At 38.6% G+C, this 26,181-nt stretch overlaps 1 protein-coding gene across 2 annotated transcripts in view; it reads right to left on the bottom strand.

Annotated features, from left to right (window-relative positions):
• Positions 1-26,181, bottom strand: part of col15a1a (collagen, type XV, alpha 1a) — a 62,490-nt gene that overhangs the window by 25,311 nt on the left and 10,998 nt on the right. For both annotated transcript variants that reach the window (XM_027002958.2, XM_027002959.2), the window contains exons 3-6: positions 7,608-8,155; positions 4,025-4,099; positions 2,096-2,188; positions 652-778 (exon numbers count right to left, since the gene is read on the bottom strand). In XM_027002958.2, the coding sequence (XP_026858759.2) occupies positions 652-778; positions 2,096-2,188; positions 4,025-4,099; positions 7,608-8,155 (843 nt within the window). The remainder of the gene's footprint in view (positions 1-651; positions 779-2,095; positions 2,189-4,024; positions 4,100-7,607; positions 8,156-26,181) is intronic.

Here is a 26,181-nt window from a genome sequence, read left to right as displayed (position 1 = left end):
AGTTTTCAATTTCACTTTGTAAACTAATGTTATAAATTAGGGACTAATAGTTGAAAAGTAAAAGTTACAATAGTTTGGGGAAAAATTCATGAAGAATCTATTCACTCAAACAAAGCTAATCAAAATTAGTCCAAACTCTAATTTGTTGTGTAGAGACCCATTATCAAAGAAGAGGCGCAAAACAATTTGCATGAATTACATTGATCACTGCTCACTTTCTTCCTTATTGAAATATTTATTTAAGTATGATTTCAAACACTGAATTATCACTTATTAAAGTAAAAACAACAATGGGGCAGAGAACAATCCTCCTATGCCTAAACATCACAAACAGCTAATTCCATGAGAAAACTGCAGATTTGACAAAACTGCCCCTCCTGGACATATAAGGAACTACCCTTCATTTAAAAGATAGGTTGATCAAATAATTAAATTCCACAAAACCATACATACATTACTTTTATTGCACTGCTTACATTTATTTTTTACCTCTTGTGCAATTAGGGTAAACTTATGTGTACATGACAGGCATCGTCTTTAACCCTTCAATCACTTGATCAATTTGCCATGGAACATAGGAAGACACAGCAGGTCCTAGACCAGATCCTCATGCCACTTTAAGCTTAAAGAGCAGCAGAATGGAGCACTCACGCCCTTCAGTAATGATCTCCATGTCCCGACCGGAGGACTCCTCCTCCAGGTCCTCATCATCAAATGGAGCTGTAGGGGACGGCTCAGTAGGGGGCGCTCTCACTGGGATAGTCTCATCTTCCTCAGGCTGTGGGCAGAAGAGCAGGGGGCTGCCTGTAAGAGTCTCTCAGTCACATTTTCTTAGTCACTCTCAGCAAGGGCATTTTGAGCCACTGATCAAGAGCTGGCTTTGAGAAGTAGACTGATGGATTTAGCTCGACTAAGTCTCTACATCAATATATTATAGTATGCCTGAGCTTCTATTATACACCTTAGTACCTATTTTTAGACTGACTGCTTGATTAACAAATTCCATATACTGACAGACTGTAAATATTGCATATACAAATTTAAATTCGTATATAATCATTTCTTACACTTTGTAGCAACAAAGTTTACTCGCTGTTCCTACTATGTCTGATTATTTTCCACTTTGCACTTTGGCATGCTCTATGGGTCTGGGACTAGAACTCTCCAAAGTTTTCTTTTGTATTTTCTGGAGAGTCGCTCTCTCTTGCTCTGACTCATAGATCTGACCATGAAGAAGACTGTCTGCCATGACCTGCTCTGGCCTCTATTAGACCACACAGCAAAGAGCCCTCAGGAGACCAGTCATTGCTGCAGCAGTAGAGAGTCCAGCATGGCTCAGTTATAAACGTGGCTCACACAGCAGCACTATAGCCTGTCCAGGTGGAGAGGGCTGTGTGTAGAAATGCATGGGTGTGTGCACATGTATGTGCGATGTGGGTGAAGGTGCTTTTTGAAGTGGATCCTACCCCCTCATCAAAGAAAATCCTCTGAAGGTCAAATTTGAACATTCTATATATTTCCAGGAAAAATGTCATGATAAAGATGGATTTGTATTTGTGAAATGGCAGAATGATCCCTTCAAAGACTTTACACTTCAAAGTCTTTCAAAAACACAAGAGACTTCTAAGGTCTGCATGCTGATAGTGAGTGAACTTGGTGGTCCTTATCATAAAAGAAGACTTAGGCTATTAATGCAGAATGTCTCAACATGTCAGAAAGGGGTTTTTTTCAGCAAAGGAAGTGTTTTCCTCTTGAAGCTCCAACTGTGTGAGAGCTGGCATACTTATGACCCACCAATACTATGGCCAAGCATGAAGCCTGCAGTTTTGTGCGTGTGTGCGTGCGTGTTCGTGTGTGTGTGTGTGTGTGTGTGTGTGTGTGTGTGTGTGTGTGTGTGTGTGCGTCCAGGCTCACAGCAACTGTCTAATCTTGATGTAAGATGGAATCATTTAAATGTAATGTCTGCAATTTGGCAGCCAAGATAATCACATTCATACATGAGAGTTGGTGTATATGTGAGTGAGTGAGTATATGTGTGTGTGTGTGTGTGTGTGTGTGTGTGTGTCTGTGTGCATGTGCAGGTGTTGTTGCTCACCATAGTGTACTCTCTCTCCTCAACTACTTTCTTCATCTCATCCATAGTCTCTGTGTCATCATATTCATCATCCCCACTGCTGTACCCAGATGCCTACAGCAGCACACACACATACCTGAGTCTAACCCATATTTCCCTGTTTGGAAGTAATAATTATTTATACATAATATAAACAATTATTATAAATAATAATTATTTATGTTATATATAACATTTACACAAATGCTGTTGATCCCATTGCTGTACAACAATGAAAGTCATATAAATAATAAAAAGATATGACAGTCGCATCAAACTATAAAATATATATAAAATGACATGAAGTTCCTAATGTATGTTTTGAGTTTTGTTTTAAGATGAAGCACTTCTGAATTCCATATTCATATTCCATATGTAGGCAGTTCCACAGCCTTGAAGCACCATAAATATTGCTTTTGCGTTAGCAATAGTTAGCAATAGTCTATGTCTAAGTAATGTCAGAAATGTCTAGCTCCAGCGCATGTCTACACTACTGTATCTATTCCCTGTATGTTCCCCATGTTCTGCAGATTGGCCAAAACACCACTCTGCCTTTATTCACAAAATGTATCTTCTGCATTTCTGCATTAACCTTTCAGTTGTTTGTTTGGTCAGGATGTAACAATACATCATATCCTGATGGTTGGAATCTAGGTCAAACAATATAATTTGGGAATTGAACAAAATTTCTTTTATATTTATCATTTCCACAGTACTTGTTTGCCAGTATGGAAAAGCGCAGGTGAACACATTCTTTCTCCAAAAGATATGAAGCCACCACCTGTAACACAGTGGCATGTAGCAATCCTTGCAGCCAGCTGTACCACTCAAGTGCCATGAACAAAACATGCAATCAGTAAGTGGGGGAAATAATGTATTGTAGTAATATAATAATTAATTACATCTATATATTTCCTGTTTTTGTCAACAAATTTGATTTTGTTAAGATAGCAAACACTACTTCTGTTCAATGTGTATATGATACAGAGAAATCACTCTGAATGGAGCAGGCAAAACTCTTTCACTCCATTTTTAATCCATAGTCTGAAATATTGTATGCTTATAACTGTATTAATAAGATGTTTAATGAATCTATTAAGAAATCTGAAAAATGTAATCCTAAATCCACTCCTACTTTTCCAGTATTGACAAATGTACTGAATCTGGATATCACTTTGTATCAAATTAAACCTTGGATTTTGTGAATTCTTATACCTCTATTTTTAGAATAATAGAATACCTGTAAAATATTTATAGTCACATCTATGAGCAGGATGATGAATCAGTATAAGCCAGTGGTATGTAAATCTGGACCTCGAATCCAAATCCAGTCCTGCATTTTGTAACTCCTTGTAGTTGATTAAATGATTCATGTAACAGGTTGGCTACTTTTGTTATCACACCTGACGCCTAGGTAAAGGGAGGGTGGAACATCTGTAGGAGCTAGGCCTTGAGGATTGTGATTTGAATATCTCTGGCACAAGTTTTCAATTCACACTGAAATAATAATTTTGTCAACCTGCAGCAAACACAAGTGCAAAACGACCGTGCCAATGCTCATTTTTAACCACTAGAGGGGGATATAGTTCAGTTTTAGAGTACTGACACTACAGAAATGTCTAGAGAATAACATTATTGTAAACTCCCTAAAGCTTTTCTTGCTCTGCCATCTGATTTCACTCTTCAGCTAATTGCCAGTCTCTTCATATATCACTTACAGAGCTGGTTCATGCTTAAGTCTTTAAAGTTGCAACAGAGAAATCATAACACTTATAACAGAACATTATACAACTAAACACATCATCATTTAGGCTTTCATGTTAGCAGTACAAAGCTCTGGAGGCATATTAAAGAGAGAGGAAGTACATGTGAGAGAGGATAACACAAAAAAAAGTACCAGAGAACACTCACATAGGGGTCATCCTCCTCACACTGCACATCTGCCGCCCTGGGGTCTGGTGTCAGTACCAACTGCTGGATAGATCCCTGAGAGAGAGAGTGTTTACACAATCAGCCCTGATTATAAACACATTTGTGTGCTCTCATCCACAGTGGAGCCTTGACACTCTCCCCACCATAATGCAAAATTATGTTAAAATCTCTTTCCCTTTTTTGACAGTCTAGGGTATAGTCATCAAAATATCAAATCCTTGCTGAATAGACTTTGACTCTCTTCCACATGTACAACCCACAGCTCAAAACCTAACACTTAACTAACACCTGCTTCTCATTCGCTAAAACTTTTCACAAGCTTGGAGAGAGATTGAGAGAGACGGACCAGAGAGAGGTGCGCAAGGGAATGCAACAAATACAGGTAAACTTAATCTGCTCCACATGGTGAAGTAATACTTAGAAATCAACCAACATGTTTCCTAAGCAATTTTGTAGTCCTGCCCTCATTAGACTAGCAGAAGGTCAACAAAGAGCTGGCATTCCATGATGCAGATCTAATTCCTGTGTATCCACCTACACAGGAAGCTTCTGGGTAAACACTATATGAGGTAACTGGCCAATGAGCGCACTGTTTTCTGTTTCTTTTTTAAACCGGCTGCAGTGTAATAAGAGAATGCAAACACACACTTTAATAACTTTATGGCAAACAATGAAGGTGCACACTTGCTAACGCTCTAGTGCTGCTTGCTGCATACTGCCTATCCTCATTTTTGTGAGTTCAGCAGACAGACCCCAAGCCTCAGTGACTCCTGGCACCTGGGCACTCATGGCAGGTCCAATGGCATGTCACAACATAAGACCTAATAAGACCTAATGGACCTTAAAGGATAGTCTGCTGTTTGCACACACAGTGCTACTGCATGCACTCGCAGTGCACCCATCGTAGTTTACATCATTTATGCCCTGTAATCTGGTTTTTATTGTAATTTACATGCTTGGTCATATTCTAATATTTGTTTTAAATTATTACACAGTACTTTTGTCCCTATTACGACTACTGGGGCTGAATGGGAATTACTATCACTGTGAGAACTGTATAAAAGCTTGTGCACTCAGAATAAAGGAAAGCAAAGTTTACATTCAGCAGCAAGGAAGTAAGACCAGGTTTACCAGCATGGTGCTGTTGTGCTTACTTTCTCTGTGTCTGTATCTTTATTTGGTTTATCTATTTTTGTGTCTCCACCTAACTAACCTTTTTACTTCTTTACCTCTTTGGCTCTTATGATATGCCCACTTCTCTTTTAGGTTTCTTTCTCGTTCAGATTTCTGTTTTGTTTTGTTGTTTTCTTTCTGATGCTTTCAAAATTGGTCCAAAGTATGAATAATAAACAGCATAATAAAGGCAAAGACAGAGAAAGACAGTTCAGCTGCATAAGACACATAAAAAAGGAGATGCAACAAAGTCATACAGTTTATTCAGTCAACTCTGGACAGAAAAAAGTGTGCTATGTCTATATATATATATATATATATATATGTGTGTGTGTGTGTGTGTGAGATATATCAGATCTAAAAGTGTCAGCCTAACATAAAGAGACTGCGCAGATAATACCTGCGGGGAGGGGGGCCGGTTGGGGGAACTTTCTTTCAATGTTATGTGCACATTCTGGCAGGGTGGGCCACACATACCCGCAGTGGCATTCACCTTGTCCAGGTGTCTGTCTGAGGCTTCTTTTATGGGCATGAAAACAGGGCACCGCTAGCCTCCTGCTGAATTTTCTGGAATACAGCTCAATGCCACAGCTGCAACAGCTCAGACAACCTATTGAAGTGTCACTGCAGGACTATATGAGCAACGTCCAGGGCCACATATTGAATGAATATAGTGTATGGAGTAGAGAGGTGGAGGAAAGGAAATTCTCCCTGCACAGCATCACTGCCTTAGAACAAGGAAACGATTAGAGGGAGAAGACACAGAGCGCACAGCGGCTGCACGCAGACTTATAAACCGGGGAAGGCTGCCAAAGCCAAGTACTGTGGGTCTGTGCATATGTATGTTTGTATGTGTATATGTGGGTGTATAAGGGTGTGTGTCTTCTGTGTCTTGCTCACCTAGGGTACACTGTATTTTAGCATCTGCATTTAACTACTCTGAAGCAGTGTGTGTGTGTGTGTGTGTGTGTGTCTCTGCATCTATATGCATGTGTTATTTTGCGATGTCAAATAGCACATTTCACTTGCTTCTGGGAACCCAAGAGATTTAACTAGCTTTCCTTCTCTCTCTCCTCATTTTTTCTTGCTCATCCGTGTATGGCAAATGCTCAGTCACTATAATGTTTGGCATGTACTCAAACATAGACTAACTGCTAGGGCCATTTTTCAATTGCTCTTTCCAGAAAGTCAACATCCATTTCATTTAGGAAGTCCTACCAAACCAAACATTCACTTAAGCTACCCAGAGTAAGGACATTGCAGCTGTCCTGTTTCACTGTTATTGTGTACTTTCTCTCTTTGGTTGTGATTTATAGATAAAGGATTTCTCTGTAACCCAATGATTGCCAAGTCTTTGCATCAGAATTAATTTATGCTGTGCTTTTTAAGGCCAAATGCAGAAGTTTTGTCACCAGTTGTCAGCAGGAGAAACACAACTAGCTCTCAGGCTCCCATCCATACAGTGAGTCATTCAGTACTGACTTCCAGAGAAGTTCAGTTCTCCAGTGCAGTGCTGTGTAACAGTCAAGATAACACAGCCTAAGACTGCCACGTTGACTGCCTGCTTACGAGGCCTGCTGGTGTCACTTGTTCTAAGTTCCTTTGTCACATGCTACATGTGTTACATGCTAGATGTGTCAATTACTGATTAATAACTGAAGTCTGATTTCATACATATCCATGTTCCAGGATCATTTATCCTGTAGTCTGAAATGGTAGTAATGCTTACTTTAAAAACACCTTAATGACAACCCTTATATGTCTGTCAGTATACATCTACACCTATCCCCAAGCAACCAATTTATGCTGTTTCCTTTACAGCTAGAGATGAAGGACACTTTTGCTATGCTACCTCACCACATCTAATGTTATAGTCAACCCCCTAGCAAAGTAAATTACTACCTTGTCTACACTCATGGTCAGGTTATTTCTCAGCATAGACAGATCATGTAAATTACTATATGCCAAGACTGGGCCATGACCATCTCAGTGACACCTGTTTCAATCCTGACTGGCTTTAATGACTGGCTCACAGTTTAAACACTTTTTTCTTTTACCTATTTTATAGAGCTGACTAAAGAAAGGCATCCCCTTTTGAATACAGGCCCTTCTAAAGTTTTAATTCTCATTGTAATTATCTCCTGTATCATGCTCAGAAGACCAGAATCAAAAAATCTGCATTGTATTTATGAAAATACCTATGGAAAAGGCTATACCAGCTATATCTGAAGGAAGTTCCACACCCTAAAGCAATGGCAAGCACAACCATATAAAAACACTCCACAATGCAGGTGCACAAACACAGGCCCACACACATAAACTCACTCAAATAAACATGCTGTGGAAAACCTATTTGCACACACCCATAAACACCTAGTTTTGCACTTACCACAAACCTCTCCAACTTGGTCCCCCCTGCATTCCCCACAAAGATACCAGAGCTGGGTTGAAAGGTTAGCTTCTGCTGGCTTCTGTGGAAGGCCACCCTGTGGTGCTCCTCACAGTCCATGAAAAGCTTCACTTCCTCCCCCTGCACGGCCAGAGTGAACCTGGCCCAGCGGCCAGTCAGGTCCCCCATCTTAAAGGAAGCCGCCTCCTGCGTGCGTGTAGCACCCGGGTCGGTGTAGTACAAGACCACTCGCTGTGACCCATCTTCCACTGGAGCCAGAGCCACACCCAGGTGCACTATCTTCTGCAGGGCATCAGTGATAGCGAACAGGATTCCCCCACGGCGAGTGGTGGGTTTGGCTGTAACGATGATGGCAAAGTCATGGAAGAAGGGGTCAGGGATGAATGAGCGTGTGAGGCGACCCACGTTGGCATCTGGGCCAAAGCTATAAGCGGGGAAGCCCTCGAAACCCGTTACGAAGGAGACAGATGGAGGGAGAGGAACACCAATCAGCTCTGTCAGATCCAGCTGGCCACTGGAGCCCCTGTCTGCAGAGAGAGAAATAGAGAGAAAGAACAAAAAAAAGAAAAGAAATTAGAACCATAAACATATCTAAACACATATGACAGTACATGACAGTCAAATCAGTGGAATAAAAAATACAAAGTATGCTGAATTATTTCACTAAAATGTGTGTCAGCATTAGGCCTAGTCATAATGCTTAATGATAACCTCAGACCTTTTGCCTAATACTTGTATACTAAAAAAGTGGGCTTTGCCCAGATGTGATCCAGGCCACACACATTTATGCCTTCTCCCATGTATTTCCAGGGTACCTTTGAAGGATTTACATTTAGATTCCTGCCCACATCAAACAGCTGGTTTGGAAAAGACCTTCCCATCTTTATCCATTCATTAATTTTCTAAAGCATTACCATCTGCTCATGTTGCCCAAATTCATATCTGGTTTCAGACCAGTTTCCCTTGTGCTTCTTAATACTTCATCACCAAGGATGAGCACACAGCACTAGCCTTAGCCCAGCAGATTTACATAAATCCACAATTTCAACACAATGGTTCAAACTCTTTATGTCTACAAGAATTCCCCCAGACCCACACACCTGGGGCTAATTAGGGCTAAAGAGACCTGCAGAAACTGCTCCCACTGTATGAGGGGACTGGTGTGCCTCAGTATCATCTGGAAGAGATTAGCTAATATGAACAATGTAGCTGAGTGTGCTCTTGTACACCAGGGGGCTGAATCATCCCAGACACTTCAGGCTTCACCTCTGAGACAGACAAGATGCTGATTATTTGAGATAAGTAACCAATCACAGCCACATGGAGATATTGTGAGGCATCATTATTTATCTGATACTGATACATATATGCACGATATTATCATATTGCAGTCTAAATGGCAAAACCCAGTGCTATTGCAAATTTTCTGGGTATTGTCAAATCATCCCTGATGGTTCCATGTATGTATGATTACACAAGAAAATAACCAGCTAATTATGGGAGAGATAAATAAATAAACATGATACTAGTTAAATAAAAACATTGCAAGTGCCAGACCAAATAAGCAGACCTACAGAAGTAAAGGCCTTTCCTAAACTTTTTATATTGTATTTTTGTTCTGGAATGGAGAACATTTGGTGAGGAAATCCCCATGCTGATTTAAATCAGATGCCAGGTTATTGTTTGTTAACAGGATGCTTTGGTGTTTCCAGGCAACTTTGCATCATAGCATTATCACTTGTCACTCTGTAAAAAAGCATCTGCTAATTATTGAAAATGTAAATGTATTACATGTTTGCATGGCACACAGCATTTAATTCTATTTTGTATCCAAACATATTCCAGTTCATGTACTGAATATTGACACACACACACACACACACACACACACACACACACACATCACAAAATACAGGTGTTCATGTCCATCCCATAGAGCAGGGTCTGGGAACCGCAGGCCAACTTACTAGATGCTCTCCCCACAATCATAGATGGCCCACCAAATAGTTTCTAGATTTTTATTGGCAATATGCATACTATCATCACCATGTTTATTATGTCCTTTTCTACAGTCTGTGGTCAACAATCACATATATTAACATTAATTTCACCCCTAGAAAAAAAAAGTATGTTATGCAGCAGCCAACATAATGTCCAGATTCATGGTGATCAAGTCATAGTAGTCGCATCCTTACAAAAACTTTACCATGTACTTTTGATATCAGCTTTGGAGCTTATTTTAGACTGACATTTTGTGTAAACAGCTGCAGGGACATCCCCTTCATCAGGTCTCAATTCTTGTGATTCCCAGTAGAATAAACAACGCTGCCTCACACAGCTGTAGAAGTGTGTGTGGCAACTTCATATTGGGCTGGACCACTTTCTGTAGGCCAGAAATGAAATTCTGCAGACATGTTTGTACAGCAGACTTTCACTTTTGCCAAAGTTGCCTGGGCAACACTGACATACCCAGCTGTAAAAGAGTTCAGCAATAAAATATCATCTTACTGGGATAATTAAAAACAATTGCTTTGGCCAGCTTATGATACTAACATCTAAGTGTTTCCATGACTGTGTTACTAACAAACATCACAACAGCCAAAAATCAGTTGAATGAACAGTTTATCACAAAGCTGTGCCAATTCTTTTGCAATATGTGTCTGTAATTAACAGTATCACTCTCTGCATCTGATGTAATTTTTGTGAAACTGAATTTGTGTCTTTGGGGGCAGGGTCAAAATTACACAACAAGATAAACATTTCTTCATGAATGTTAATTAAGGCTTTACAAGCTACCAAACAAAGCTTTGAGTGTTTGGAAACTGATAATAAAGGCCTTAGAGGTGTTACCCTCCCATAATGTAATGAAGAGTAATGAACTGCTGCAGGAAAGTTCCATCATGAGTGAGAGCCATCTGGGACTAATCATTCTTCATTATCATAGAACAGCGTCTTTGCAGATCCAGATGTATGCTGTTACCTGAAAGGCATGTGGCATAGATTGGGAAACTACAGTCAGCTGTGATTCTCTAAAGGACTTCCAATTTACATATATGTATCCATAATTTTGGAGAAGGAAAGCTAGAAAGTTCTGCTTTACTGTAAGACACAGCAAAGAACATTTTGGCAAAATATAGAATCTTTATAAAAAAGCTGAGGAAAAGGGACAAAAGCAATGCGCAATTTTGTCCATTCAAATATAGAAAAAAATACATTTTTGGATAGTAACAATTTGAGAACAAAAACAAAATTTCTTGGTAGTCTACATCTGGATCAGCTCATTAAAAAGCCTGTTACAAATGATCAGCTCAAATGGAACCTAAATGATGGAAAAATAAGCCTGGATGTGAATGGATGTCTTGGGCAATGTGTACTTCATGTTGAATCCTGAATGCTCATTGTGCTATGTGTACAATTTCAGATAACTAGTGTTAAAGTGAACAAGTAAAAATCGTTCAAAAATGATCTTAAAACTGCAAGTGCACTTAGGATTAAATGACCACTGATCCTGCTCCTATCTCAACTATTAGAAACGCTAGTCCTTATTGTAGGGTATTGTTTATTGCAGTGATTGTTGTCTGAGATGGAGCTTATGTATTTTGCACATATAGGCATCAATACTGATCAATGTATTTCATTCTAGCATTCTATTTCTAGTTCACTGGTGTCTTGGACTCTAACCTACTGTACTGGCTACGATGTATTCTATGAGTAAATGACAAAGCACTTTTGTAAGTCACTGCAGATAAGAGCGTCTGCCAAATGCTGTAAATGTAAATGTAAAAATTGTGTGTGTGTGTGTGTGTGTGTGTGTGTGTGTTGGGGGGAGATGGCCTTGTGCAGGACAGTCTGGGTGCATGTGTATATCTCTTCTAGGTAAACCAGCTTTTTGCAGTGGCACTCAGTCCTACTTCAATGTAAGTCACATTTGAACGCTCATAAGACCAGAATTTCTTTATGCATAAGCTCTGTTGCCATATATTATGAAACCACAGACTCCAGTGTAGGGCTGAAGCAGTTAATGTTTACTATTCACTACTCCAAGTCCAAGCTGGCAAAATTCATGCTGTCTATAGTATGATTTGCCTCAGCTAAATATCTGCACCAGTATAGAGTCTAGAGACCTATGAAGTCAACAACTGCCTTGTTGCATTGTAACCACATGGAGTACCAGACAACTACTTCATGATGATGTCTCAATGGCACATTTTATGGAACAATTTATGTGCTATTGACAAAGCAAGTCTACATTTGCAAACATAATTTTTAAGAAAAGGTTTCAGAAAAGTTTTACCTAATGATTCTTTTCTGTTGTTTTAACAAAACATTGTAATACATATACATTTAAGTGTGATTAGTCAGCCATACCTTGCAAAATACAGTATCTGACAAAATAAAACACTTCAAATCCAAAGACCAGTAGATTATATGTGATGTAAAACCATATAAGGGGTTACATTAATCCACTATGAAAAGGACAGCTATTAAGACAAGCTTTTTCCAAAAAATAATAGGGTGATTCTTTTGAAACCTAAGGCAAACATGTCATATGGTGAACAAGTCATATTTCACTTCAGAATCACCAAAAAGATAAATCAAATGAATATCTTGCTATTTTTATCAACTAATTACAAAAATTCCATTAAAAAACATGGTAGATGAGGGCATAACACTGTTCCTTCAACAGACACCATCTCTGAATTAACAACTGTCAGGACAATATATTGCCACAGAACACACTTCTACATTACTGACTTGCTCTGTATTTCTTATTGACTGGTTTCATCTTTCTACTGGCCACAACTGAACATTTTACAGTCACTTTATTTTATGACATATTAATAAAATCACTTGACACTTTACCATCACAGTCTATCATCTACCTGATCATTTATTGTCTGGAAATTCTTTTTTTGGCTTTGATATTTGCAGTGTCCTCCATACTTAATGTGTATTATAGGCTGCTGTGACAAAATTAATAAAATTTAATAAAGATTAATAAAGTACATATCAGTACTCATCTATCCACCCATCTATTCATGTACCACTCATCCCTCATCTAGATCTATCTAGAGGTAGTCAAAATCGCAGAGTACTATGCAACAGTACCCTTAACAACATTTATGTAAAAGCTCAGAAACAAGGTCCTCTTTCATAATGTTTCCTACTCTCTTGGCTTTTTGACTGATATTTTTCCCAACTTTTCTTCATGACTCAAGGAAGCTCATGGATGAGGTAGAAGTCCAGCATCAATTTATAAGACTGAAATTTTAGCAAAAGGGTAAATTTAAATAGAACTGAGGCCTTTAAACCTGATTCGGCTGGCTGGAACACCTACACCAGTAGCACAGTTCAACTTCAGCAAGAGAAAAACTGATACAACTGATTTGACAGAAGACAAGTTAAAATTGTACTAAATTCACTGCCACTAAATCTAAGCTTTCTAAATTCACTGTGATATTTTATTTGGCCATTATTAAGTGACAAGTGACAAGTTTCAAAACTCCTCTTAAAACAAAATATATGCATCAGTAACCACACTACAGATTTACTACTAAATGAGATGTCTTTTATATTTGACTCATAGAGAACAGAAGCCACTGTGTGGAATGGAAAAAACCAAATCACAGTCGCTACAGGAAGTTTGTATGCACAGTGTGAGCCTCAACTATGTTAACCCAACCACTAATGTTTAAGTGGATTGTGTTGCTGTATGACAGGAAGCTTCAAGAGAGGGGTTTCACACAGTGGGACAGTTAAACAAAAACACTGCAATTGTAATTGTTGATGTTAAAGACAATATTTAGCCTAGGGCAAATTATAATTGTTGCAGATATTCTAATGGTTAAACCCATAATACATTACCATTTTTCATCATCATTGACAAACATGCAGCAACTGCTGCAACACTTCCATGTTTGCATGGAGCTAAATCAATCAAGCTCTTTCATGAGCAATAATTAATATATCAGCAATCATAGCTATTTAACATATCAATAATATATAAGCCTGCAGTGGACGATCAACCCTGTATTTACTAGTGAAAGATGAGGCCTCAAATCTGGAAATAGTTTTAAGGCCTGTCTTCTATCAGTACGAAGTGTCACGATTAGTCCCTCCCATCTTCCGTGTTCCGCGTTTTCCCTGTCGTGTGTATTTAAGTTCCATGCCGTAGTTTCGTTTTCTCCGCCCCCCGTTTGATTTTCCACACCTGTCCCTCGTTTAGTTCATGTATTTAAACTCTGCCTTGTGGCCTTGGTGTTGGCTGTTCATTGTGGTTGTTTATTTTATTGCTGTTGTTTGTTAATTTGACTGGTTGCGTTTCTGTGTTTGATGGCTGTATGAAAGCCCGTCTGCATTTCAAAGCCTTCGTTTATGTTAGCCTGTTTTGTTATTATAGCCTTCGTGTTTCCTAGCCTATGTTATAGCCTGCTTCCCTTGTTTGCCTTAGTGCGTTTGTTTATCACGTATCTCCGTAATCTCCGTGTTGGTTCTATGACCTTGGACTACTGACTACGACTCTGGAATTGCCCTTAATAAATCTCGCTGTTTTCCGCACATGCGTCCGCCTCCTTACCGCTCACCGTTACACGAAGACTGCAAAGCATTTGCTTTTGACAGAGCTCTATAATAGATGAAGACATTTTCCACTATAAATACTATAAATCCCAACTTAAAATCCTCTTTTGTAATGGATCTATACTGTTACACTTAAGCAGTGTATTATAAATCAGAACTCAGTTTTATAGGCATTAAACAACAATCAGCACCAGGTTCCAGATGGCTACAGGCCTCCAGTAGTAAAAGCTTTCTATCCAAGTCCAATATGCATTCCTTTTTAGCAATGTGGATCAATTATGTGAACCATGAAAAATGAAGTTACTAAATGGATCTGCAAACAACAAACTCAGAATCTGTTTTAACCTGCTGTATTAAGATGGTTCTTGATAAGTGTCAAAATGCCAAATGCAAGATGGGAACGGATCAAAAACATGTCATACAAAGTTTAATTTTAAAAAATATAAGGATCTACTCAATTATCACTTATGGGTGTGCTGCAGATACTTTCCAAAATACTATTAAATACTAGGATTAAAATATATAAAATAAGAACATGAAATGAGGAAAGCAGTGTTTAAAGTGAAAAATTAAGAAATGAAGCTAAAAAAGCACCATCTGTAAAATGTGTCCAGCTTGGACAACTCATAAAATGCACCAGACTGGGCTTTTAAAAAGAGAATGTGAGCAAGCTATTTAGCCTGCATGAGCACACAGCAGGCTTCAGACTCTCAGTAACAATATGCCCAGGACGTCATCATCTGAATGAAGTAATTTAGCTCATATTAAGGGAATGTGTCTTTTATTAAGCACAGGGTTTATGTTAGAGAGTGGTCCTGTGAAGCTGCCAGAGAAGGAGGGACAGTGTGTGAGTTTAAATGTGTCATCATCACACACTGAGGACTTTATTTGCCAAATGAGGCAATGTAGAGTGGAGCATTAGCTCATCAAAAGTTAGCTTGAGATTCTCCAGATCATTCCTGTAGGCCAGCTGAAGGAGTATCTCTTATGAGATGCTTGGTACAGTAGGAGAACTATGTGTGTTACTCTGTCTTTTAGTGTCTTATTCCTGCTTTAGAGAGGCATCAGTTTCAATAGGTTAAAAGCCTAGTTGAGCTCCTGTACTGAAAACATCAGAGTGAAGAACATTCTTTAGTGTGCTCTTGGAGCGCACATCTTTCAAACCTACTATTTAACTATGCAATGCATGGCACCTTTTATCATCATAAATTATATAGCTAATACAGATTAACTGGACCAAAGCAGAGTCCCACCAACAGAGTGCTAGCTTCACTCAGGACGGAAATTCAATGCATTTCATAAGCACCAACAAACCACTTATACAACATTTCTGCACCACGTTTCATGCCATTAGGCCGCCTCCCTTTAGCCTCATTCTCACAGATCGTGTGAACACAGAGCCAGTATGCAACTGCTCTCCACTTCTCCCACCAGTGGGATTTTTAAATTGTAAATACAGTACTTTGGAAAGAACCAATCATTTGATTAGATAAGGAGAATAAAATGTTAGTAAGAAACTCTGGTAACATGAAGGATCCAAGCTACAGAAAACAACTATGTTGATTGAAGCAGGGCAGGCTAGAAATGGACACACAGCTGACATGGAGAGCTAACCATGAGAAACACAAACGTGCCTGTCAGTCTTCCATGACGAGAACAGGGACTATACATTTTTAATCATAGTAAAAACTCATAAAATTAATGCTTCCTTTTGATTTTCACATGTTTAATCATATATACTCAGGCATGAATTTCAGTTTTCCTTTACAAACCTTGAAATTTCAAGTAAAATTGAAGTTTTGGCATTCAAATTCAAACTTCCTAGTTAAGCCCTAGATTTGCTGATATAAAAGCAGTAAAGTGCGCAGTGCATGGCCCTCCAGGAATGGTAGTGTCCATGCCATATGCTTAATGTGTACTGCAGTGACCTCAGCTCCAGGACACAGTGAAACTGTGCCAAATCTGACTTGACACAGTCTGGGTAGTTGCTCTTGGCTATGGCTCTGGCTGATTACACTCAATAGCCCAGAGAGAAACATTTAGACAGTCACTGCCACTTCCTGTCTACATCTTCCAGTATCCTACCAAAACACTTAAATTCAGTCCCTGTCCCACTGGCTGCCTTGGATTTTAGAGTGTTATTCATTAGGGAGTTTTGTACAAAATCCACTTTTTAAACAATGTTTTAAAGTCAGTATTTGCTATGGAACCATTATGGCCAAAATTAGGGAAGCCAAAGGCAAACTGCATGTCAAACAGTATGTGACATCATACACTTGTGTAAACATTATTTACATTGCTGGTTTAATTTCAAAGTAGAGAGCATTTAAAATTAATCTGGTGACATTTATTCATTGTTCAGGATTAACTATTAGTTGGCCATAAATCTGATATAAATCGATGATGTATAATCAAAAGCAGAAAGTTTTTCAAGCATGAATCTGATATAGAAATGCACAGTATATTCAGTGATTTAGACAGAGATACAGTCCATGTTACTGTAAACTGTCCTGTAATGTTGAATTCAAGAGTGCAGAGCTCTCTGAATCCCCCTTAGGTTTAAGTGCAAACTGATTTTGCTTAAATGTGCACCTAAACACACACACTGCTCTTGCTTTTCAACTTTAGACACGAACAAGCTTGCAGACCGGCATTTCTGTGGTTTTATACCCCTTGGAGGATAGACTCTTTCCACCAAGTGCTCAATGAAGTTTCAGTTGGGGATGTGACCATAATTTAGGCATTTTTTATCAAATAACATTCATTTTGGTGGCAGAGAATGCTGGGTAATATTTTAACTTGTAACTCTTCACTCTAAGCAACTATTCCATTTTGAAATGATAGCGCAGTTAGTGTTCTTGGGCATGATCACAATTTCAGATGAACATAAATCACTATCTTCTAAAAGTAAATAAAAAGGTTTATAGGCTAATTGATCATTGGAGCATTTGTATGATCATGCATATGTATTTGTATGCACATTTTTGTATGTTGCAGACCAACCCTCACAACCAGTAAATGACTGGGGAGCATGTTGACTTGTACTCAATGCCCCTTTCAGAACAGGGTAAAGCCATGAATCCACTCAGCTTTAAAAAATGCTACAAGTACACCAATGTTTCAGTGCTCTAACATGAGCAATGACAGTAAGTTTCCCCAAAGCACAATGCAGCACTAAAGATCATCACAGTAGAATAGGTACTACTTTGGCCTCTCTTTCTATATAGTCGTATCTGCAGTGTCTGACATACTCTTATCTACAGCCAAAGGACCACGCGCTGTTGATGTGTCTCAGGTTTGAAAAGAAAAGCCTCCATAATGTCTCCACCACCATTTAAGTAGCATTAAGCACTTATTCCCATGCACCACATGGTAACTTCGAAAATGTAATGATCATGTTTGTACTCATATATGAGCCAAAGGTGGACCTAGCTAAGTCTGTTAAAATCCATCAGAAACCAATGGACATCTGTAATGGTGAGGAAGCCACAGGTATGTTTAAACTATACAGTGGGCACAATCGTGAGTTAGCAAATGAGTTTAATGACCATGTAAAATCTTGCATCTCCTTCTGTGAAGTATTCTGCATGCCAAAAAAAGAAGAACAATAATGAATGATTCAATAAGGAACTGACAGCGCTTGGATACAGGAAATACTAGCTCAACCTACAGGTTTGGGAATGGAATAGCACTCCACCACTCCACATACCTGTTTCGCCCCCTTATTTTTTGCCTACAAGTTGAAGATTTGTTCAATATGTGCTTAAACCAGGTCATTAGTTGACTCTACTAATACATATTCGAGAGGGGCTTTCCCACCCTGAAATTAGATCACCTACTTCACCTACTTCCAGTAAAATAGGAGGCACTATGACCAATGTGGTACCTACCTGTACCAATGTTTAAGTAGGTGCTCCATTAGTGTAAATGTTCCCTCCAACCTCCGTTCTTACTGTACAGTAGTAGTTGCAGTTCCAATGACCTATCTATCCAAATGCTAAGGTTTGAGGAAGACACAACTATGATGGGCCTCATCTCCAGCAGCCATAAATCTATTCAAAGGAGAGAGGTTGATGGGTGTTGTGGCACGGTGTACATACAATAATCTGTACTTCACACGCAAACTGCAACACAGTCAAAACAGCTGAAATGGAGGTTGGCTTCTGTAAACAGCATCCTTCCTGCTTAATAAATGGCACAGTTGTGCACATATTCAGGTCACTCAAGTTCCTGGAGAAACCCTACAGTAATTCTCTGAAGTACTATAATTTCTCATAGTCAATAAAACTCAGCAGAGGCTGCTGAACCGTTCTTCTCTAGCGTCACTGCTAGTGTCCTCACTGTCTCCATTACCCCACGTCTTTCAACTATTTCCAAAGCCGGACAGCAGTTTTTGCTCTACTCAGAGGATCACTGGCTCCCTTCTCCCCTCCCTCAGGGTCTTATACTTGTCTAGAATGAAGAAAAGATTATTATCCATTCAGGCTGTCACCTCTTCACCAAACTACCAGGACAAATACCATTTAGAGCTATAACCACAAAATACTAGCTCCATGTTTTGTTTTTCCTGTAGATATCTGAAAGAGTGCTCTTTAACCACCTGTCCTCTCTTATATGTCTCCTTGTCTCAGTGCACTCGAAGTTACATCAGCTCATTTTTACCAATCAAATTTTACCTATACTATTATCTTATACACTCATACATCTGGTACATCTGCATTACTCTTAGCCGGCATTCTTGTGCCATTTTTGTCTCTACTACCACTCTGTGGTTACAATATATCCCAAAAATTTGCAGAATGAATTTTATGTATGCTCATGCTGCTACTAACATTATTCCCTCTACATTGCATGCTTTTCAATTTGACCATTACCACTAAATGCTATTGCACATCTATTACACTGAAGACTTGTTTAGTCCTGCAGCTATATAATTTTCAGTTCTACACACAGTCTTGCAAGAGCTACATTTTTGTTTTCAAAAAAGCACAAAAAGCACAGAGCAACTATTGTCACCAGCACATGTCCTTGTATGTGTTTGTGTGCTGACTGTCACACTCAACATTTATCAAAACCAAATGCCTTGTATAAATATTATCGTTAGGACTGAAGTGTTCTAATTCTAAATCTCTTTAGTATTATGAAGGAATATAGTTACCTATCCTTCAGTTCAGCCTTCAGTTATTTAAATCTAAGTAAACAGCCAACCAGCAAGTAGATTACATACAAAATAGAACCTAGAGATGAAATAAGGCACATTTCAATATAGTCCTGAGTTTATGGACACAGTAGTGTTAAAACCAGGAGAGGAAATGGCATGGTGATGTGTGTACACTCTCTGTATTGTGTTGTGGTGACCTCACAATCAGCAGTGGAATTTGGGAGCAGGGGATTTTGGGAATTCTGTATGCTCAGCTCAAATTCACCATCTACTGTAGTGCTCAGACAGATGTAAAGGGATAATAGGCTGAACATATCAAAATGTTAACTAGATATGTAAAACTCCTCAGATCACAGGAAACATACTGTTTTTTACATTCTTTTGTTAGAGGGCCAACAATTAGACCAACTAATATTTATTTTCTCACTGAGTAAGAAATAAATAAGATGGTAATATTTCCTCATGTGAATTATTTTTTTCCCACAAAGTTTCTGTTTTTACATTCACATGCATATTTACAGCATTTGGCAGGGCTCTTATCCAGAGTGGCTTGCATATTTATCTATATTCATTGTGACCCAATCAAATCATCAGAAGTGCCTGCACCTATGGAAGTGTGTAGTGTTTTCCCTTTCTGTTTGATCACACTTAATTGTGGGAGTGACAATAGTGCGGACTATAGTCAACACCAACAGCTCAGTGGCCATGAGCCAATAGCCTAAGTGTGTGAAGGAGAGAGCAGAAAATGACAGTTATTGAACATAAAAAATTTCAAACCTGGTAATAAGGTTGGAAAAAAAACCTGGAAAAAACTGACCGTATATGTTTTGTTCCAGCACAAAAGATTAATAATAAAGACGGAACTTAGCAATGTGGAATGAGAAGATTCAAATGTGTCAGGCAGATTTGTAACTTGTTAATCAAACCCAGCTAAAGAACATATAAAACATTTTTTTTTCAATTTTTGGCTATGTTGAAAGAGCAATAGTTAACTTTTGGCAAGAGTTTAATTAAGACTTGGATAATGATTCACGGTTCAGCCAGCCCTGAATAAAATTCAGTGGCAAAAGGCTGAAAAGTTATGTAATCTGGCTAATGTCAGTAGAAAACATAAATGTAGATGGCCATGAGGTGGTGCTGGGATATTGAGGTCCTTTTGGAGCTTGTTAACCTGCAAACATCTGTGCCTTCTAATATTACGATCTGAGCTGAATAGTCCTAGTCTTTAGTTCATGTAGTTCATAGTCTTTTGGCCTGAGTCCAGCCAGGTGCAGATGTAGAGGTGAACCCATAAACCCACAGTAGCTAAGGAAGAGCAAAAATTAGTATCTTGCCACATGTATGCATGTTTATAAGGAAAGCTTAGACTATATGCAGAGTAGCCAAACAGGCCTGCAGATGAACTTATAAAAAAGATAAAAGATAAGAACTTAGGACACCATAAAAGTCAGGAAGAGAATATTAAAGTCTTGTGATGAATGTGCAGGGCAGACTGCGTAAAACCCCTTAAGACTTAGCTTGTGTGTGGTCAGCGCATACCAGATCTTGGCTCACCTCACTTTGTCCACAAACATGTAGGATACACAAATTGCACTAATGTTGTGTGCAATCAACCAGTTTTTATATAGACATTTTTTTATTATATTCATATATATAAAGAATCCCAGGCAGTCTTTTTCCTTCAAGCTCGGGTCCTCTACCAGAGGCCTGGGAGCTTGAGAGTCCTGCATAGAATCTTAAATGCTTCCAGGATGACACTCTTCTGGAAAGAGATCTTGAAGGTGCATTGCAGTATTTTTTACTGCTCCTAGGTTTGCACTCATCTGGACTAAGATTGATGTCATTCCTAGGATCTTTTTGGGCCACTCTTCCAGCTTAGGGTTCACAGCCCGGGGCCTACCTACCTCTGTAATTCTAAGTGAGGTGAGGCACGATGCATTTTTGGAGATGAGCAATGTTTATTTTAGGTTAATTCTTCTCATAAGTGGTAATATGATCCAAAGCAAAAAAAGCCAGAAGTAAATGTGGAAAACCAGAATATATGACTGAACAAAAAACAAAAGAGAAAAAATGCACAAAGTGGAAGACAGCAATAAGTACAATAAAGAAAAACATGCTACAACACATGGAGGTATCCACAACATATGGAGGTAGTTACAAATCACAGAGAGTTAGCAGGTGTTTACAAAGACTGACAAACTAGACAGGGTAACGTGGGGTATATACTCAGGATGTTCACACAAACAAGAAACACCTGAAAACAATATAAGGTGGGAATTCATGAGAGAACGAGGATGGAGACAGGTAGAAAAACAAAACAAAGAATACATGGCATCACTGCCATGGGAACCACATTGCCAGAGAGCAAACCTGTGACAGTCATCACTGGGACAACCTTGGTGTTAACCTTCAACATTCTCTCTATTTCTTATTTTAGTCTTTGATATTTGCCCAACTCCTTTCATTCCTTCCTTTGAATATTTCCTTCTCTTAGGACTGACACGTCTATTACCACTGCTGATGAGGTCTGGTTGCTTCACCACTACATGTTTATCTGTGTGAATCTGCAGGTCCTACAGGATCTTAGCCTTGATGTTCTCTGCAACCCTCTGCAGTTCCTCTCATTTTGGGGTGTCCAGCTCATATGGATTTCATATGTTCTTGTTTATAATCCCTGACACTTGGTTATGCATATGTCAATGTATGCACAAGTAGGGGATAAAGCCACATTTTTGTTCCCCATCCAGACATTTGAGGAACCAGGGGCTGATTTTTCTTCGCAGAACCTTCTTAGCATAGTGCTGCAAAGGAAAGGTGGTCTCAGCAATGTGGGTGAATTTTAAGAATTAAGCATCCACTATTCATTTACATCATTCAAATGCTAATATACTTGGGACCAAAGTGACTTATTGATCCTGAAACCAAACTACAGTGCCCCACAACCTAACAAACCTAATGCCAGGAGTTCAGCTTTAGATAGATTAGATAAACCAGAGAGTGTGTCATGTATATTATTATGCTTAATTTAACATAGAGCATACTGCGCTGCTACACATATCCAGACCCGGAGAGCCAAAATCGTGCATAGAATATAACTCACATCAAGAACTAATTAAGAAGTCCTGAGTAAATTAGCATATGGAAAGTGCTGGGACCCTTTAGTAGTATAATATGCATTGTTTATTTTTACATTTAAAAAACAAGCTCTCTGCTGATGGAATGTAACACTCATACAAGATCATGCAAATATTAGCCTATTATACTCCTTCCCCAGACATTACTCAAGGAACACATTATAGGATTTTATTGAAACTATGGCCACTAGGTTTGACTGAATAAAAAAAAAGGAAGTTTTATGGTGAACCTCTGTTGCTTTCAGGAACTCATCATGGCATGATTATTAATCAGCATATGGCTTATATAACATGCATAAGAATACAAGGCCTTCTGGTGTTGAGTGATGCACTTGAGATGGAACCTCTGTAAATCAATGTATCTGTAAACCATCAGTCATTGTAAAAATGTCTATACGGAACCTACTAAAGGATAAAGCAACACTTGCAGAACACCTGTATTAATCCAAAAATAGTGCACAGACACAGGCCGATAAATCAACAGCTGCAGTAAATGCAGTAAATTATTATATCTGGGAGCCTGACCATAAACTGAATTGTTCCTGGGTTTGTGTGCAGAATCTCTGTGTGTCTGTGTTTTGATCCCAGCTGTATGAAACAACTAAGACCAAGAATGCTGAAAAGCCTTAGAAAACACATAAAACCACAACATAAGGAAGGCTGAACTGCTACTTCAACTGCTGCTCAGAGAAAAGCTGCCCTGAACTCATCCATGTAAGTTGCAAGAACAAGGGGTCAGGATAGCAGAAGACAGAAATATCCTGTCACTCATGCATTAAAACCTGCAGTTCTGCTTAAAACTGTTTGATGTATCCATGATAAAGATATAAAGATCAAAAATTTTCTCTCACTAAAAAGATGAATATATCTCATACTTTCAGTATAAGATCAAGCTGAAAACCTATATTTATATTTTGAGCATTTAGCAGCCAATCTTATCTAGAGCAAGAGAATCAGTAAACAGCACTTGTACCCCCTGGGAACATTTGTCAGATAAAGATCTTGTTATTTTCTGTCTGCTCATTTTTACCAGGGGTTCTGTACAACTTCTACATCGTGTTTTTCCTCCTTCATAAAAGAAATAAGGGGAACAGTTATAGCACTGTGGATGAACATACACTGACCTGTCCCCCTGCTTTAAAACATTTGGTTCACATGCCAAAAAGCAAAACAACTTCACAGAAACAGCAAAGTGAATTAGTGAAATCATAGCACTGCTTATTCAAGGAAACTTCAGCTAAGTAACAAATTATTAGTGGTGAATAACACCTAAACACTTTAAAAGTTTATGAAAGTGATATAAACACAAGAAACTGCATTGTCATGTAAAAAAGTTATTTTAAACATGTTCTCAGCCTATGTTATGCAGTTGCTCATGTGGTTAAGAGTTAATCACATTCATATTCCCTGGCTTATCTTAGCTGGACTCAAAACTTTGAGCATGAGGATGTGGATATCAACAGAATAATTTCAGACATCAGTTACTTTAATTACTTCAGACTGAAGAAATTAATAGTACATTGCATATCAAATAGGTGTTATTCAGTGACTTTCTCTTTTATTTAGCATATAGAGGAAGGCTATGTAGCATTTTTTCTTCTATGGCTATCATCTGTGTTTGAGCAGCTGTAAAGCAATATGCCCAAAACAAAATCTGAGAACTGTTCACAAATTTGCTAGTATCGTTGACAGATTGCCTCCAAAATGTAACCATTCAGCTGCTGACCTTTGAGTTTGAGTGTGAAGCTTTTTGAGTGAAGGGGAGGGGTTGGGGCAAGGAAACACCTTCATGCAGCTGACAACGTTATATACATGTGAAGAACTCTACACAGTGGCAAACTGACGAAGATGGTCAAGGAAAGACCAAAAGCACAAGGTCCTCTACCAATGTCATTTTGAGCCAACCTCTTAATGTTAAAAAGTTAAAATATATGTTTTCTTTTGTCCTAAATGTCCATTTACCAACACACACTTAAGGAAATGGGTAATACTAAGCACTTGAATTCCAAGTAAAACCAGTTGATTTTAACACCATTCTTCAGAATTTCCAAACTACAGAACTATGAAATATATACTATACTCTACACACACACACACACACACACACACACACACACACACACACAGAACACAGAATAGACAAGACATAGGCAATACATAAAATGCAGATTTTGCAAATGACCCTCTAAAATAATCCAGCATCTTGTAATAAAGCATACGAGCTAGACATCCTTAAGTCTAAATCGGAAGAGCAACACAGAGTGGTGGAGAACAACAAGGATAAGACCATGTGTGTGTGTGCACATAAACAGACACACCGTATGCTCATAAAAATAAACCTAGTAATTCTTCAAATCTGTTTAAAACCATGAAGCAGTGTGTTTAAGACAGAACACATTATGGCCACTAAAGAGCCTCATTAATTTATATATTAGTATAGCACTGACAGTACGCACTGTAAACCTGTGTAAACCTTAGGAATGTCATAAAGCTGGGCTGTTCACCTCTGGTGCTGCAGGGTGGGTGGTCCACAGGCTGATACATCTCCAGGGCCAGAGCTGTGCACTCCTCTCAAGGCACAAAATACTCAAATTTTTTTTTTTTCTCAAAAGTAGTTAAAATCATTAAAGAGGTCTATACCAGTTAGGTTAGTTTGCTCAGGCTATAGCTAGATATTTTCTCAGCACCAGAGATAATTAGCCTATAACAAAATTGTGACAAGACATTTTTCCAAAGTATATTTACACAAATAAGTCACAAAAGTCCCATCCCTGTGCCAAATATTCAAGCAAAGAGTGAGCGAAAAGTAAGAACAGTTTTAAAAGGAGATATTTTAGAAGGGAAAAATATGTTGGGGTATAGACATTACAGCAGATCTGGTAGTACATATAGAAGGAAACTTTCAGAAATATTTGGACAAGAATATCTGTGGATACATTTTGGCCTTGTAGATTTGTTTAGTTGTACATTAGTACTTCAACAATAGATATAAAAAGCTTTATTGGCTATTGTAACTGTCCCATGCATTAATGAAGATATGGAAATGCTTTTCAAAGCTTTGCAAACTCCTGAAAAAATCTTGATCCATTACTTATCCATTACATATCCATACTTAGTGAAAAATAACAAACACGACTAAAACAGTACTACCAGCTAAGCTATATTTATTTGATGACCCAATTTCTCAGACTCTATATGGAAACTAAATCTTCACTTTTCACTTGAATTATCTGTATCTGTATGTATCTGGCATCTGTATGTGTTTTCTGTAGTTTCATATCTTATAGGATTGTGGCCAATCCTATAGTTTTATATCGTTTAAGATTGTAGTTTTATGTCTTATAGGATTGTGGCCACACTGTACATAGTTTAAACAAACCCCCACTGCCACCACTCTTCCCCAAATCCAAAAGCATTTGCTTATGCTTTTCATTGAAAACTCATGTTCCTATCCCCAATCACACCCACACTTGTGTATGTGGGGTGAACTCGTCCAGCATTGAAACTGATTAATTTCCTCAAGTGCTAGCATGTGCTTTAAGGGCTATCCAAGAGCTTCTGTAACCCATCTGTTGAGCACTACCCTGTGCATTTACCCGCAGTTTTTGTGTGGTCTACTACATCCCATGAGGCTCATTTTTCCATGCTGACAACATTCATGTATGGGGGTCAACGGCAT

This window comes from Electrophorus electricus, chromosome 10 (assembly GCF_013358815.1).
Source record: "Electrophorus electricus isolate fEleEle1 chromosome 10, fEleEle1.pri, whole genome shotgun sequence".
Lineage (NCBI taxonomy): Eukaryota > Metazoa > Chordata > Actinopteri > Gymnotiformes > Gymnotidae > Electrophorus > Electrophorus electricus.
The sequence above is the reverse complement of the archived record's forward strand: the minus strand, read 5'-3'. Positions and strand labels throughout refer to the sequence as shown.